A 17,227-nucleotide genomic window follows, 5' to 3' on the forward strand; every position below is an offset into this window, starting at 1 on the left:
CTGGCAGGCTAAGCAAGTGATATACCCTTGAAGGGCTCATTTCATCACGTTTGTCTGTCTTAAAAACAGCCACTCTACCTAATCAGTTATCATTTCGGAAGCCAAGACAGCCTGGGAGACACCAGTTATGACCAATCACAGCATTCCAGCAGCAGACCCATCACTCCACTTCTGACCCAATCCGCCACACATCCTGCCTGGTGGAGAGGACAGGTAGGTGGGGAGGAACCTCAGCTCCATACCCCCAGGCAGCAGTCCCAGAGGACGGGTGGGCAGGCGGCAGTGACTGCTGCTAGGAGAAATGACTGCATTGTCAGACTTGGATGTAGAATTTCCTCTCGGTCCTCCCTTCAAACAGTAAAGCAAGCGAGATGACGGTGAGATTTCAGAGGGAAGTCTTAGAAGCCAGTTGTGGCTGCAGGGTCTCCCCCTACTGACCCCAGGGTATGTGGCCACCCAGAGCCAGGGGATTCGTCTCTAGGGAAAAAAAGGAAACCCAAGCCAGAGCGCATGTGCTTTTATTACCTTGTGAGAACAATCTGGAGAAAGCATTATTGAAAATGTCAAGGGTGCAGAGCTGTTTTGTAAATATTTAGTATTTTCTTTCAGTTCCATTTTCACTGTTTTACTCCATCCTCAGCAGTGTCCTTACCTGTCCCCAAGGATGACCAGGGAGTAAGAACTGGGCCCAGGGTGGGGAAGAGAGTCTCCTCACAAGCCCAACTTCGGGTTGGAAGTACGGGGTACCGCTGCACTTCTATTAATGGGAAGATCCTTTAGAACCTTAATGCATAAAGCTTAGAGTAGTGAAACCAGAGTGGCATTACCTCCTCTCATCAGGGCTGCTGGTGTGGAAGAGGATCGTGCTGCGATCTCCTCTGAGAGGCCAGGGAGGAAAGCCAAGTGGAGGGCAGGTGAGTTGTCCCCCCAGTGAAATGGAAAGCTTGCAACCTGGGGTCACAGATGCCCTTTCTTGGGAACCCCCCTACCACCACCAGCAGGCTTAGCAAGCACCTGGCTCTTTCAGGAGCTCACCTTCGGAGGGAGGCCTTGAGGAGGTCACCAAGCAAAGCAAGGGGGTGGGGGGTTGTTTACAAGGCTTTGTGACATCCACACAGGAGGCGGCTTCTCAGAAACCCGTCAGCAGGGTTAGAGGACGCCAGGTACACATGGGGCAAGAGTGTCTGGCATGGGAGTTACCCCTCCTAGAAGCAGCTGGAACACAGCTATTCCCATGAGAAGGCGATTCATTGACCACTGCTGGCTGCAAGTCCTAACCTATTAGGCACCACAATGTCCTCCATGGAACAGTGTGTGGGAGTGCTGCCCCGGCCCTGCTGGCGTATCCTCGGTACAGGGGCAGCCTCAGCGCTGGGTCTCCAAGGTCCTGGGCTTATAGACAGGGACATCCTTGTCCCAGAGGGCAGGCCGCCCCTTAATAATGTCAGCCGCTTTCTCGGCGATCATGATGGTGGGGGCGTTCAGGTTGCCGCTGACCACGCTGGGCATGATGGAGGCATCGACGACCCGCAGGTTCTCCGTGCCCAGGACTCTGGTCTGTGGGTCCACCACAGCTGCGGGGTCCGAGGATTGCCCCATTTTACAGGTGCACGAGGGGTGGTAGGCGCTGTCGGCTTTTGCCCGCACAAAGGCGTCTATCTCTTCATCTGACTGCACGTGGCTCCCGGGCTGGAGCTCCTTCCCCCGGAAAGGATCCAGTGCTTTCTGTGCAAAAATCTCCCTGGACAGCTTCACGCACAGACGGAAGTCCCTAATGTCAGAGTCTGTGGAGGACAAGACACAGGTAAGATGCTTCCTCCCACCTGTCAGGGCTCCTGGAGGCTCAGTAAGCCAGAGTAGACAGTGGATCACAAGGATGCCAGGTGCTAGTCACCTGGCTGTCAACAGTTAACACTGCTACGGAGCAGAAACACAGCCAGTCTTTTCCTCGTCTGTAACGGGGGCTGTGGGTGCCCAGGTGTCACCTAGGAACACTGGACGAGTGTCTCCTGTGGCAGCGAGCGTATGCGCCCAGCTGACCCTCTCTGCACACCATTGATGGCCCCTGGCTACATCGCAGACTGGCACCCTGGGGTTACGGCAGGTGGGCCAAGCACCAGAGCAGCACATGCAAGTGTACAGCCTAGGAGGATGCCGTCCAGGGTAAGACCCAGCAACAAGCAAGGGTCCCATTGGGGTTCAGTGGATGAGTGGCCAGGCTTGGCAGTTACCTGTGGACAAGTAGTTGGGCTGGATCACAGGGTGGTCCCGGGGGTTGATGCTTCTCAGCTTGAGCCAGCCTACACTTGTGCCCCGCATGGTCCCCACATGCACCTGCAGGAAGCAGAGGCGTCAGCAGTGAGACCTGACCTCCTTTTAGCACCTGCCTACCTCTCACCCCCATTCTCATGAATGGCGGCCAGACCAGAAGATGCCACCCCAACTCCTGCAGATGGAGTCTGTCTCTGCAGCTCAGAATCTTCCCCCTGCACTGTGCAGACTTGCTGCTCTCCCCACAGCCTTGGGGCGTGGGGCAGGCTGCTGTGCTGCCCCTGAGGACCCTGTGTGGTAGGAGATGGCAGCAAGGAAGGGCCCGTGGGGCCAAGACAGTGGCTGACCTGGTAAGCCTCCTGCTGGGTGGGCACCCGCCCATGGTCAATCACTTGGGAGGGCAGGAAGTGGAACTGGATGTCCGGGTGGGGAACCCCAGGCTGGCTCCGGATGAATCCACCAGTTTCTAGATGGGCAGTGGCGCCCTGCCCTGAGGACAGAGAGAGAGGACACATGTGATAGTCCCAGTGTGTGGCCACACGCTAGTCTAGTCACTGTTCTCTAGGTCTCTGGTTGATACGCTCCCTGCTGCCTGGCTCACTCATGTACTTGCCAGCCCTTAAGTCTCATGCAAGCCAATCCCTTGAAGTCCCTCAGTCTCTCTCTCTCTCTCTCTCTCCCCCAAACCAAATGCCTTGCTGTTGAATGGTTGTGACTCGGAGTGACCAGAATTGGCCCTTTGGGTTTCCACGGCTCTCATCTTTCCTAATGGCTCCCAGAGCACACCTGCCACGTCCCAAGTACTGACCTTGCAGCCCAGTGTGCTAAGAAACAGCAGGAAGTGGGTGCTCCGGATTTACCCACTCTAACCCCATCTGTTTCCACCTAGCTCTGGGTGACTACAGATAGGTATGCACACATACAAAGGAGTGGAGAGGGAGCCACTGATTCTGTCTGTTAGAGAACCCTAAAACAACAAGGCGAGGGTGAGCGCCTATGTCCCCGGTCCTCCTCTTCGTCCCGGGCTCTGTTCTGCTGCTTGGACCCAAACCACCTTCTCTGTGTCCTCCCCCTCAGGCTGGGATCAACAGCACCACTGCCTGGATGCGCCTGTGCACATTATCAGTTGTACTAGAGCAAGCTGGGCTGTGGCCCACCCTCGCCTCTGACCCAGAAGACAGACTAGACCACTTCAGCGTCAAAACTTACTTCAAGTCCATCTGTTTGACTCACCTCTGCCCAAGCCCAAGTCTTCTGTTAACTGGGGACTCCACCTACCATCCTCCCCACTGCTTCCCAAGACCCACAAATTAGTTTTTCAAAACATACCAAATGCCTACCCTCCAGGGACAGTGTGAAAATTCTCCTCCTGCTGTCATGGCTCTGAAAGCCCGGCATGTCCCATACTGTCATCTGTGCTTGTTTCCTTCTCAATCCCTAAAAGCTATGTGCGCCTCACCCCTAGTGCACAGCAGTCTGAAATAGTTCCTTTAAATCTTCAAAGAGATGGGTGAGAGATGCAGACAGACAGGACGGCACCTGAAGGAATGCTCCCAGGAGCTGAGGGAGCCGGGGAGGGCCTTCCTGCAGAGGCTCTCCACTTCTGCTCCCACACATTCTCACAGGCACTCTGTTAGGCGGCCCTGGGATTCACGAAGCACACAGCAGATGTGAAAGCAATAAATATGTGGAATAAAAAGTTACTAAAGTCCTTTGTTAGGCAGCAAAGTGGAACAGACATGCTAAGTGTCAAGTCAAGCACCTTCCCTCTGCAGACCCCAGATGGTCTCCAGGTACATGGCCTTGGGTCTCACCACAGCCCAGGGGGGAGGCCCTGTGTGCCTGTCCCTGTGTTTCATAAGGTCACTGGATTCGTTCCGCTTAGAACCCTGCAAGATAGGAGTCTAGCCCAGCTGTGTGCCAGTTACCTGTGAACCTCCAGAGCCACTCCAGGCCGATCTGGACCTTCCGTACAGGTCTCTGTGCCGAGTGCAGCGTGATGGGGCGGGTGCACTCCTGCTGGATATATAGTTCCAGGTGGTCCTGGAGGTTCTGGCCCACTCCTAAAACAGGAGGGGTGGTCAGGAAACCCAGCTATGCAGGGGACTTAGCTGGCATCCCAACATGCCCCCTTGTTTTGAAAGACTCTCTTTTCAACTTACCCAGCCAACTCCTGCTTGCTCCCACCTTGTCTGGCCTCCCCCAGACGGGGGCAAAGCCCTGATTCCTCACCCACGGCCTTCCCCCAGATGTGACCACTTCTGGATGTCATCCTCTTCTAAGCTCAAGGGGCCACTGGTCACCGCCACTGACCAGCCTGGCCTCTTTGGATGTGGCCCACATGTGAAAGGCCCTGTCCTCCAGCTGGTGATCTGACTACGGGCCTGGTTGAGGTGAATCACTGGGAGCAGCGTCCTCAGAGCTGCTGAGGAGTCCTGTGGCGAAGGGGTAGGGTCTCCCTCTTGCCACAGTCACCATGGTGACGAGATGCTCAGTCCTCTCCTCTTAGTGGATTACTGGTGGGTGGGGAAGGGGGGGTTTCAGGGAATGGAGCTCAGGAGGACCTCGGTCATCTGGGTAAACAGTCCTGGGGTAAGCACTGCCCGTCCCATTCTGTTTATCAGGCACTCACCTGGGAGGTGGCACACCACAGGGATGCCCAGTCTCTTGAGGTTATCTGCATTCCCCACGCCTGAGAGCATGAGCAGCTGTGGGGAGTTGATGGCGCCTCCGCTGAGAATCACCTCCTTGCTGGCGTAAGCCTGGGGGGTGGGGGTGGGGTGCATGTTAATACTGCCCTTCTCCAGTTCAGGGACCAAGAGGTGGCCTGCTGGTAATGGACAGTGGGGGAGGTGTGCAGTGAGGACAAGGAACTATGGAGTGTTCTCATAAATAGCGTGCAGACTAGTGCCTGGCGGTGAAATGAGGGGTTTCAGTGCAGTGAGCAGAACCCTGAAATGGGCCGTGCCGTGTAACAGTTACCTTGGCATGTAATATGCCTGTACATGTGTGCAGAAGGGCAAGTGCCCTGGGGGTGGGGGAATGGGTCACACCTTGCTGTACTCTGCCACGGAAACCCACAGGGACGGTTGTACCCTGTCCCAGATGGTCTCTACGAGATAGCTGGCTCAGTGGCGGAGAGGGGTGTATGGAGGGGTGTGTGGGCGTGATGCCCTGAGAGGTGTTGTTGATTGGGCATGGAATAAAAGGGGCTTGTGGGGGCCACTACGGATTCCTTGGAAATGGCTGGACTGGGGACTTCCTGACCTCCCGCTGCTCACAGCAGAGCAGGACTGGGGGCACCACCCACTCCTCTCCTGGCTGCCACTGAGCTGTAATTTGTTTACCCTGTGCCTCTGGCCGTTCTTGACATACTCCACCCCCACTGCTCGGGTGCCTTCAAACAGCACCCTGTGCACCAGCGTCTGGACCTCGGCCTTCAGGTTGGGGCGGCTCAGCGCCGGGTGCAGGTAGGCGCAGGCGGTACTCCAGCGCTTGCCTGTGCGGACAGAATGGACATCAGCCACAGCCCCCTCCCAGTGCAAGCGAGCCTGCCGGGCCCTGCCCTATGCAGTCTACCCCCCCGGGGGTCGTCCGGGTCCACGTTCCTGCCAGCATCACCCAAGGTGGGCCCACGGGCGATGGCAGGAGGCCTGACTCAGCCGTGCCTCTGACCCCGTGAGGAAAGGCAGCTCTAGCACCTGGGGACGGAGGGTGGTGTCTTCCTTTGAGAGCTCTGCGGAGGCCTCTGGGTGCGTCCGCTCAGACCTCCTCTCCATTACCCTCCCCGTAAGGGCTCCAGAGATGGCAGCCTGCCTCATGGGCCTGGGGTTGTACTGCGGCCACCTGATGACCACGGCTGGCGGGAGGGGAGGGCTCACGCTACCTTCGTGAATGGTCATGTCCATCCAGCCGAAACCCTCCTGCTGGAAGCCGTTCATGTCCTCCGTGAAGGGGTAGCCCGCCTGCTGCGCTGCCTCTAGGAACGCCTGGTGCAGCGGGTGGTTGCTTTTGCCCCGGGACACGTGCAGGGGGCCCTCACCGCCGCGGTACCTGCTGGCGCCCAGCTCGTGGGCCTGCGCCTTGCGGAAGTAGGGCAGGCAGTGCGCGTAGTCCCAGTCCACGGCGCCCTGCCGGTGCCAGCGGTTGTAGTCCTCGGCGTGCCCGCGGATGTAGACCATGGCGTTGAGCGATGACGAGCCGCCCCAGACGCGACCCCGGGGCCAGTAGAGCGCGCGGCCGTCCAGCCCCGGCTGTGGCTCCGTGTGGTAGTACCAGTTGTACCTGTCGTCGCACAGGTTGGCCACGAGGGCCGCGGGCATGTGGATCTTCCACAGGAGCCGCTTACTCCCCGCGAGCACGTCCTTGGGCCCGGCCTCCAGCAGCAGCACGCTCTCCTGGGGGTCCTCCGAGAGCCGCGCGGCCAGCACGCAGCCCGCCGAGCCTGCACCCACCACTACGTAGCTGTGCTCCTCTCCGCACCGGGCACCCACACTGGCCAGAGCGCGCGCAGCTGGCGCCCGGGCCCCGCGCAGCCCAAGGCAGCCGTGACTCCAGCTCCGCAATGCGCACCACATGCTTCCAGCCCCGCGTCCTCTTCAGCCCGGGTCGGTCAAGGAAACACACTTTTCCTGTAACGGGAAAAAGAGTCTGAACTGCAGGGAGTTCAGCCGGGAGCAGGGTCCCCACCCTGGGGAAGCAGGAGAGCAGCTCCTCCGCACACCACTGGCAGTCCCACAGGGCAGGGCGTCTCAGACTAAATCTGTCGGAGGCAGCCTACCGGCAGAGTGGCAGGTTAAAACCACGGGCCCTCTGCGAGCCAACTAGTGGGCTCTGAAACTCCCCAAGGGGCAGGCAGCCCTGCCCTGTGCGGTAGGCTCACTGTGAGTCTGCATCGACGCGATGGCAGTGAGTTTGGTTTGGGTTTGGTAGCAGTGTACCAGCCACCTTTGACGATGGTTGTGTTCGGTGGCAGAACAGGAACTAGGGGTTGTCTCTCTACATGTTCAGGCCTCCCTCCATGCTTTACCGGAAGTTGGAAGCTGATAAAGGTTAGAGGGCTTCCGCAAACTCAGGCCTTTGAGACCAAAGCCAGTTGACCTGGAAGGGCCCCAATCGAGGCCAGGTGGGCTTAATTCAGCCAATGGGGTCAGCCAGTACTGTCAATCACACCTCCCAGCAGAGGGCCCTGAAAAGCTAAAATCGGGTAGCCCACCTCCCTCTTTTCCAGCTGCTCCTCCCCTGTCCCATAAGTCCGGGCTGCAGTCTCTCTGGCTTGTGTTCAGTTTACTGTAACGCCTGAAATTGCCCCTTGTCCTTTATTTTAAAAACTCCTTTCCATCACAAAGGAGGCTTCACTGTGAATTCCTTCTTATGCAAAGCCAAGGACCAAGGTATTTCTTACCCAGGAAACCTAACTAGCTCTGACCCCAGTCCTTGGGTAAAATAATTAGTGCCCTGCCCCTTCTGTGTCTCACCTGACCTCCCTTCAGATCCTGCCCATCTTCCCTGCCCTTAGGCCATGGGTCCCTCTAGGGCAGGGATCTTGATCTCTGCATTGCCAACAGACTTGTCTGCATGTGAATGAGTTGCTTGACTTAATTTCTTTCTCTCCCTGGAGGTTCCCACCTAAATAAGCCTGCCTTCTCACCATCACCTTCTTCCTCCACCTTCCTGCATTTGGGAAGGAGCCCTGGGGTGAAGTGGGTCTAAGCAGTGGGCTGCTAACTGCAAGGCCCGCACTTCAGACCCACTGATCGCCATCTTTAATTAAACCATAAAATACAATGCTTTAAAAAAACATACCAACAGCTTTGGAGGGTCCCTTCTTTAACAGGGCTAACTCCATCCCGAAGTGCTCAGTGGCTCAGTGCACTGAGCCTGGGTGTCCTACCCAGGCCTCCACATACAAGGCCATCTGAAAAAGCCCACTTGGCAACTGCTCCAGGCAGGTTGAAGCTGGAGAGAGAAGTCCCAGGAGAACCCACAAACCCCATCTCTGCACAATCCTGGAACTATGTCACGAGCAGCACCAGTAGCCTGGCAGGATCAGAACTAGAAGGGGCCAGCAGCCTGGCAGGATCAGAACTAGAGTGGGGGGGGGCGCCCTTCCCATGAGAAGAGAGCACGGAGAAAGAAAGAGGTGACAGAGCCAACTGTGGTCACGGGAGACTCAGAAAGCACAGGCTGCAGTAGTACACCACTGAGGAACTGGCAGTTCAAAACCACCAGCCACTCCTGGGGAGAAAGATAGGGTCCGCTACTCCCATAAAGAGTTACAGTCCTGGAAACCCACAGGGCAGTTCTGCCCTGTCCTGCAGGGTCGCCCTGGGTGGGAATCGACTCGATGGCAGTGAGTGTTTTTGGCTTGGGTACACTAAAGAAATGAGACTGACTCCATTCCCCAGAATGAGATAGGCCATTTTCTAGGCTTAAATACGTTTCACTTGATTCTCTACTGTTCTGTCATACTCTTACAGCAGTCAATTAGGGAAAAAAAGACACAAAAAGAAGAAAATAAATCACTGTCGAGAGAGAAAGCAACCAACAGAACAAACCCCAGAGGCAGCCTATCCACGAATAAACCAACAACCAACTGCTATCCAGTCCATTCACACTTGCAGTTACCTCACAGGACACAATCCTGAAGCCAGAACACCACACTAACTGAGCACCTCTCAGGACCTGATCCTGTGCACGGTGGGTGTGCCCCTAGTGATAACCCTACTGAAGCTTCGCTGCATGACCATGGAAGTGTGCCTATCTCTATGCAAGGGGGAGACAGCAGCAGGTTGTGTTAACTGTCTGTGATTGCTGTCAGAACAGAAATGCTCCCTACGGCTTCTGAGACTATCTTACCTTTTTCCAGCAAAGTGGCCGGTGGGTTTGAACCACAATCTTGCCATTAACAGAACATTTAACCTACATATAAGAAGCATAAGAGACTAACCAAGATTATTATTTCAAAACTAGTGGAACATGTGAGCAGGATGTTGAATAGATGGGCACTTTCAGGAGAAATGGAAACAACAAAAAAGTCTAACGGAAATGTGAGCTTTAACTGTAATACTGAAGATGATGAATTCATTTCACTTCATCCACAGCCGAAACAACAAAGAATCGGTGAGACTGAGCAATGGGTCAGTGGAACTTATCCGAACAGGCACACAGAGAGAAGGAAACAGAGACCCAGAGAACACAGATCAACCCGCCCAAAGCATTGGGGCAGCATCAAATAAAAGTGCACATAATTGTACACTTAGTGGAAGAAAGAGAAGTCCTTAAGAGTTTTCTGGACTCTCTCACTCTCTCTCACACTCACTGACTAATTCAATCACTCACTCTCACTGACTAATTCATTCACTCACTCACTCACTCACTGTCCTACTCTCACTCACTTTCTGACTCACTCACTGTCTTTCTCATCACTCTCACTCACTCACTCACTGTCTTACTCTCTCACTCACTCACTCACTGTCTTACTCTCTCACTCACTCACTCACTCACTCTCACTCACTCACAAAAAGAAAAAAAAAGAGTTTTCTCGAAGTAATGCAAGACAAAATTCTGGAGAAGCTCAGGTAGTTAGTGGTGTGAAGAGAAACACAAGTTGGTGTGTTTTGGTCTGAGTGCAGTAGCCCCAAGGGAGAAATCTGGGCCAGCAAAGAAACATCCAGGTGATCACCTATAGGAGGGGCAGTGCACTTCTCACAGGGGTGGGGAGGGGGGGAGAGAATCTAAGCGGGGCATTGGACTTCTCACTGTGGGGGCATCTATGAGGGGCAGTGCACTTCTCACTGGCGGAGGGGGGTAATCTAAGAGGGGCAGTGCACTTCTCACTGAGGGAGGGGGGAATCTAAGAGGGGCAGTGCACTTCTCACTGAGGGAGGGGGGAATCTAAGAGGGGCAGTGCACTTCTCACTGAGGGGGGGATCTAAGAGGGGCAGTGCACTTCTCACTGAGGGAGGGGGGAATCTAAGAGGGGCAGTGCACTTCTCACTGAGGGAGGGGGGACTCTAAGAGGGGCAGTGCACTTCTCACTGGGGGGTGAATCTAAGAGGGACAGTATACTTCTTAGTGGGGGGGCATCTAAGAGGGGCAGTACACTACTCACTGGGGGGGCATCTATGAGGGGCAGTACACTTCTCACTGGGGGAGTGGGGGCATCTATGAGGGACAGTACACGTGGGGGGAGCACACAATCCAGAAGAATAATGGAGTCAGTTGGGAATTCTCTGCATGTACTCAAGCCCGTGGGCCCATGACTAATGCAGTCAGCCATCCATGCAATCAAAAATCACCTGTAGAGTATTATGCAACCAAAAAAAAAATGAAACCAGGAAGTACCGGAGAGCTCATGTTGAGTGAAAGTCGTCAATCACAAAAGAAGTAATATATGAGGTCACTGTTACAAGAGAAATATATATATATAACAAAAATGAAGATTTTCAAACCAAAGGGAACAGGCTGTGGAGGCTGCTGGCTAGGCAGCCAGGAAGGCAATGCACTAGAACACAGGCGATGCTCACTGGCATGAAAAAGACAGAAATGCATGAGAGGGAGAAGTGAGAGTAAGACATGGGTGCAGTCCTTCCCTGACAGAATCGCTGAAGACAAATGGGTGCATAAGCAAATGTGGTGATGAAAGCTGATGGTGCCCATATATCAAAAGATACAGCATCTGGGGTCTTAAAGGCTTGAAGGTAAACAAGCGGCCATCTAGCTCAGAAGCAACAAAGCCCATAAGGAAGCACACTAGCCTGTGGGATCACGAGGTGTTAATGGGATCAGGTATCAGGCATCAAAGACCCAAAACAAAACAAAACAAATATCAATGTGAAGGGGGGGTGGGCAAAGTAGAGACCCAAAGCCCATCAGTTGTCAATTGGACACCCCTGTCAGAAGGGCCACAAGGCAGATGCAAGTCAGTCAGGGTGCAGTATAACACCAACGAAACACAACTTTCCTCTAGTGCTTTAATGCTTCCTCCCCCCACTATCATGACCCCAATTCTATCTTACAAATCCAGCTAGACCAGAGCATGTACACGGGTACAGATAAGAACTGGAAATACAGGGAATCCAGAACAGATAAACCCCTCAGGACCAATAATGGGAGTAGGAGATACCAAGAGGGGAAGGGGAAAGGGGTAGGGGAGTAAGAGGGAACCGACCACTATGATCAATGTATGGCCCCCTGCCAGGAGGATGGACAACAGAAAGTGGGTGATGGGAGACAGCAGTTGGTGTAAGACATGAAAAAAAATTTATAACTTATAAAAGGTTCATGGGGGAGGGAGTAAAAAATGAGGAGCTGATATAGAAAATGTTTTGATGGCAACATGTACAGATGTGCTTGACATATGGATATATGTATGGATTGTGATAAGAGCTGTAAGAGCTCCCCAATAAAATAAAGAAGTGGGTACAGGGTCAACTCCTGGGGGGTTAGGTTAGTTGGATCCAAAGTTAATTTTCTGAAATGTAAATCCCCAACCTAATTTACAAGACATGGTTTCTTACAGATGCACCTACACTTTATAGCTGACCTGTAAATAACAGGGGGGGCTGTTGTTGCAGCTGTAGTGAACTCAAGTGTTGCCACTGCCTGCTTAAGAGTCAGTGAGATGTTAATCATCTTCACATGAACTCACTGGGGTTCTTTCAGAAATGGAGGCAAAATAAAGGTCTTCAGAAAAGCTAAGGCTGAGAGAATTTACTGTCAGCAGATAGGCAAGATAGGTTAAAGCTGTTCACGCAACAGAATATAATCACACCAGATGGAAACTCCAACCCATTCAAAGAAATCAAGAGCGCTGGAAATAGTGAAAATTGTAGGTATGTTCATGTCCTGAAACGGCTGTAACAAATTAACAAGAACTCGGTGGCTTCAAATATCACAAACCTCTCCCCCAGCACTTCAGGAGGCAAAATGAAAGCAAGCTCACTGCCATCAAGTTGGTTCCCATTTACAGTGACCTACAGAACTGTCCCCGTGGGTTTCCCAGACTGTCCATCTTTGTCCCCAGAGCGGCTAGTAGTTCTGAACTGCTAACTTCTCAATTTGCAGCCCAACCTGTAACCCCTTCACCTCACATCTCTCCCCGTTCACATCCAGGCATTAGGAGGGCTAGTGCCTTCTGTGAGCCTCTTGCTTCCTTGCCATCCCTGGGTTCGTGGGTTTTTAAAACCTGGCCTCATTCCACCCTCTGGCTCTGTCCTCGCATCTCTGCCACCGATCGAGGTGGCTAAGACTCGTGGTGGCCCCACAGGGCAGGGTTTCCAAGACTGTACATCTTTATGAGGGCAGGCGCGTGGTTGAGAAGAGACTCGCGGGTTTGAACCTCCCACCTTGCAGTTAGCAGTCCAACACCTAACTCACAGTGATGCCCGAGCTTCTGCCGCAATTCCTCTCCCTCTCTCTCCATCACACAGAACACTGACGATTATCTCACGTGGCCCACCTAGGGAAACCATGATAGCCCTCCCCATCTCAAAATCCTTCCCTTAATTTCATCTGCAAACTTTTCCCACAGAAGGTAACATAATCATAAAAGTGTAAAAGTTAGGCCAGGGACACTCCTGGGGGTGAGGAGTGTGGTAGCTTACTACAATAGGCCAACACGACACTTTTCTTAATTTATATGATTGTCTAGAAGTACTAAAGTGTACTGTATGATACAGCACTAAAAATAGAACAGTAGCATAAATGATAGGAAAGAGCCACCCAGGAGGAACGATAAGGCAGCCGCATAGCCTCGGTTGGCTTCCGATAGCCGGCGGGCTGCGCGCGTGCTCCCCCCCACCCCCACCGTCACGTCCCGGACGGGATCCGGTGCGGAGTGCCCCTCGTCCTGGGAAACGGGGTGCTGCCTGAAAGGCGGCCGCCCCCTCGCCCGTCACCGCACGTTCGTGGGGAGCCTGGTGCTAAACCATTCGCAGACGACCTGCTTCTGGGTCTGGGTTTCCTGCGTAGCAGAGCAGCTCCCTCGCTGCGATCTATTGAAAGTCAGCCCTCTACACAAGGTTTTGTAAAAAAAGAATTAAAAAATAAAGACAAAAGAAAAAAATGATAGGAAAGAGGACATGGAAATATGCTTTTAAAATGAATCCTAGTAAACTTAAAACTTAAATAAAACAAATCATTGTAGCTAACCAGCCAGTAGGCAGAGATAAAGTCACGAGAAGGAGAAGCAACTAAGAAGAGCTAGGATGAATAGTGAATAGATGGTAGATTTAAATCTAATATTAATTCAATGTGAACAGTCAAAATATGCTGATTAAAAAGCAGAGATATCACATGAGATAAAACGCCAAGACTTGAATACATGCTGGCTACAAAAATAAAAAGCACTTTCTGTATAAAGAAAAGTTAACAAAAATAAGGCAAACACTAAGCAAGAGAGGTGGAGTGGTTGTATAAATAGCCAGGTATTCAGGCCAAATAATATTTACCAAAATTCTAGGGAGATTTCAGAATGATAAATGGACAAATGTATCATGAAGACCTAATTCTAAATTGTATGTGCCTAAGAACAGAAATTAAGAATTTATGAAGCAAAAACTGATAGAACTGAAGAGAGAAATAGATGAACCCACAGTTGCATTTGAAGATTCCAAACGTCCTTCAGTAGCAGATGGATAAGGGGACAAAAACAGCAACGAGACAGAACACCTGAAAAAAATTTTTTTCACCTGAAAAACATTATGACACTGAATACTCAACCCAAACAACAAGGTACAAGTTCTTTGCAAGCAGACCTAGATCATTTACCGAGACAGACTCTGTTTTGTACCACAGGAAAAATCTGAGCAAATACAAAAGGACTTAATACAAAGCATGAGGGGCCTTCAAGAAGTCGACAGTGGAATGGAATTCAAAGATACTGGAATTCTTCCTATGAACTTTTTTATTTTTTTAATTCAAGGCTCTATTTTACTTCTGACTGGACTCAGACTCAGAGGCAGAAGCCCTCAGCAAGGGTGCGTGGGGCGGCCTCCTCCCATTCCGTCCTGGGGCACTGCCCCTTCAGGGCGGCGCAGCAGTCACCAGACGCAGACCCCGGGCACTTCCGTCCTGGGTTCCTGGCCGCCTCTGTGTACAGCCTTCTGGCGGATGCCCTCTTCTTTAGAGGGACTGCGAAGTGTGCTTTCATCGTCCACTTTGGTGAGTTTCTGGCAGCCAGTGGCTGGGAAGGAGATGTTCAGCTTCATGGTGAAGCAGCCCATTGCCTCCCCCTATGAACTTTTGAAGACCATGTGTCTTCTCATCATAATTAATTTCAAAATCAGTACTAAAACGTTATCTACTAGCTATCGCAAGTAGGGAAAGGTACAATAATACCTAAATTGGGAAGAAGGAAGAAAACCACATCTATTAATAGATGGCATTACCCTACATCTAGAAATCCCAAAGGCTCCCCAAGAAAGCTACTCAAGCTGATACGTAAATTAGGCAAAGTTGCAGAGTACAAAATCAACACACAAAAATCAGGTGTGTTTCTAAACATTAGAAATGAGTAATCTAAAAAGGAAATTTCTAAAACAATTCCATTCGCCACCACTCTTTGCACTGAGTAGACTGACATCCAGAGACACCCCCACATGGCAGGACAGGTCTCCAGTAGAGAGGTTCCTGTGGTAGTTACATCATTTCATGTCAACCTGATAAACAGGTCATAGGGGTGGAGTCTAGCCTGTCAATCAGGTCATAATCTGATTAGTCCCTCCTTATGGACTTGGCCCTCTCATGAGCATTCTGGGATTTCTTCTCTTTCTCCTCGGATGTGAGAAGAACACACTCTCTCTGCTACACATTCCTGTTGACGAGCCACATGGAGCCACGCTGATGGCAGCCAGAGCCCTGGAGCTGCGTCCACTGCCACTGGCACCCAGAGGGCTTTGCACACACTGGTCTGTGATCTTCCTGCCTTCGGCATCACTGCCTGCTCTGTGTGAATCTCAATTCATAGGATGATATCGGACTTATGGACTTGATCTGGACTGGGTTGTTTTACTGATGCATAAATTTAAAGTTCTTTCGCGTATATATGAGTGTCTTCGGATTTGTTTCTCTAGTCAACTCAGACTAACACACTTTATCGCTCTCCCAAGGAGCAGGTAGCTGATGGTTTCAAACTGCTGATCTTGCAGTTCACAGCCCACAGCATAACCACTATACCAGCAGGGCTCCTAAGGAAACCTATATCAATAGAAGTGTATAAATGCTTTTAGAAGTGAGGATGGTGGAATTCCACCTCACATACTTTGAACATGTTATCGGGGAGAACAATCCCTGGAGAAAGACATCCCGCTTGGTCAGGTCAAGTGGAGGGTCAGAGAAAAAGAAGAAATTCCTGAATTAGATGGACTGGCCCAATGGCAAAGGTCAGAAACAAAGTGCACTAGTATGACTAGGGACTGAGCTAGAGGGAAACGGCTGAATAGATACTGAGTTTCTATCTGAGAAAATGAAACAGTTGGAAGTAAACAGTGGTGAGGGTTTCCTAATAGGATGAGCACAATTAATGCTGCTTATTTTTTCTAAAATGACAAAGATATTTGGAAAAGCCCTCAACTATTAGGACCTTACCTAACACCCTTCTGAATCACCCATGACCCAGAGAAGAAATCGCTATGGAAAGCAGCACAGTTATTCGATAAATGGGAATGAAACAGAATGTTGCTTTGGGGGGGGGGGGTACAGCTAAAGTGGTCCAGTGAGGGCAATGTATATTACTGAAATGCTCAATCTCAACTTGATGAGCGACATCGTACGTTCCCAAACTTATTTGGCTGACCCACTTCTTTAAAAGCATATATATATACATATAAAATTGCCCCTTCCCCCCCAGCCCCCAAAATTAAACATTTTGTTCTCTAGACTATAATCCAGGGCAAAGTGTAGGTGTCTTGCTTTTGCAGGGCCCTTGGATTGTTCCAGCATCAACACCCCACCTGAAAAGAGCACTGGGGAACAATGAGCTACACTTAAATCAAAGTAATTAGAAGAAAAGTAATAAATCTAACAGGATAAAGAGAAAAAAATTAAGTATTTCAAAATTTGTCCCAGTTTCTAATATTTTGTGCTTTCTTTTTGAATGAAGTTTTTATGTTTTACTTTGTTATCATTGTTAGTGTTGGGGTTTTTTTCCATTTAATGTTTTTATGTATATGAAATGCAGGGCAGGCAAGTCTATAGAGATAGTAACTAGACTAATGATCCCTTGGGGCATGGCAGGGGATGCTGAGGAGGAAAGAACAGCTAATAGCGATGAGTACAAGAATGAAGAAATTGTCTAAAGTTGATACACAACTCTTCTTGATGTGATTTTACTATTGCATTGTGATAGTGAATTATATGCCAATAAAACTTTGGGGGAATAAAAATATATAAAAAATAAAAACAAATGATGGTAAATTTATAGCAACCAATACAATAAGTAAACCTCTAGACAGTAAGAGAGGAGCCCTAGTGGTCCTGTTGAGTAAGCACTGAACTACTGACCAAAAGGTCAGGGGTTCAAACCCACCAGTCACTCCAGGGCAGTAAAATGAGATTATATATGCCCATAAAGATTTACAGCCTCTAAAAAGGGTTGCTATGAGTTGGAGTCAACTTGGTGGTGGGTGTCAGACAAAGGACGGATAACACACATCACCAACATCAGAAATGACAGAGGAGACTTCTGAAATATATATCCATAAGGCTTACTAATTCTGATTACCTCTTAAAATACATTTTCCCATTATTTTAACAAATTAGTTGGCCTGTCCAGCCATCCAGCTATTTTTACTTTAATTTCTTTTATTTCATTTTCTCTCTTTTTACCCCTACTTTAACCATTTACCCCTCTCTCCTCCACTCTCCATTTCACCACTGAATGTCTTCCATCTCCAACTAGACCTCTCCCACATCACTAGACAGTGCCAGCAACCTCTACACAACCCAGTAGCTC

The 17,227-nt window shown here is 50.9% G+C and overlaps 1 protein-coding gene across 1 annotated transcript; it reads right to left on the bottom strand.

The window, feature by feature from the left end:
* Positions 1-1,365: 1,365 nt before the first annotated feature.
* On the bottom strand, positions 1,366-6,848 carry CHDH (choline dehydrogenase). The gene is made up of 7 exons (XM_075549015.1): positions 6,158-6,848; positions 5,619-5,770; positions 4,904-5,033; positions 4,200-4,334; positions 2,619-2,761; positions 2,232-2,334; positions 1,366-1,784 (listed from the first exon to the last, which is right to left on the bottom strand). The coding sequence occupies exons 1-7, from the start codon at positions 6,846-6,848 to the stop codon at positions 1,366-1,368; spliced, it is 1,773 nt and encodes a 590-aa protein (XP_075405130.1).
* Positions 6,849-17,227: the final 10,379 nt, after the last annotated feature.

Source organism: Tenrec ecaudatus, chromosome 4, assembly GCF_050624435.1.
Source record: "Tenrec ecaudatus isolate mTenEca1 chromosome 4, mTenEca1.hap1, whole genome shotgun sequence".
Taxonomy (NCBI): Eukaryota; Metazoa; Chordata; class Mammalia; order Afrosoricida; family Tenrecidae; genus Tenrec; species Tenrec ecaudatus.

What these genes read in the sequence shown, in the direction of transcription:
- CHDH (XM_075549015.1), bottom strand. Translation starts at nt 6,848, where the DNA reads ATGTGGTGCGCATTGCGGAGCTGGAGTCACGGCTGCCTTGGGCTGCGC. An exon ending in AGAACGGCCAGAGGCACAGG is followed by an intron (nt 5,034 to 5,618) that starts GTAAACAAATTA and finishes CCCACCCCCCAG; the next exon opens with GCTTACGCCAGCAAGGAGGT. An exon ending in GTGGCTCTGGAGGTTCACAG is followed by an intron (nt 2,762 to 4,199) that starts GTAACTGGCACA and finishes CTCTGTCCTCAG; the next exon opens with GGCAGGGCGCCACTGCCCAT.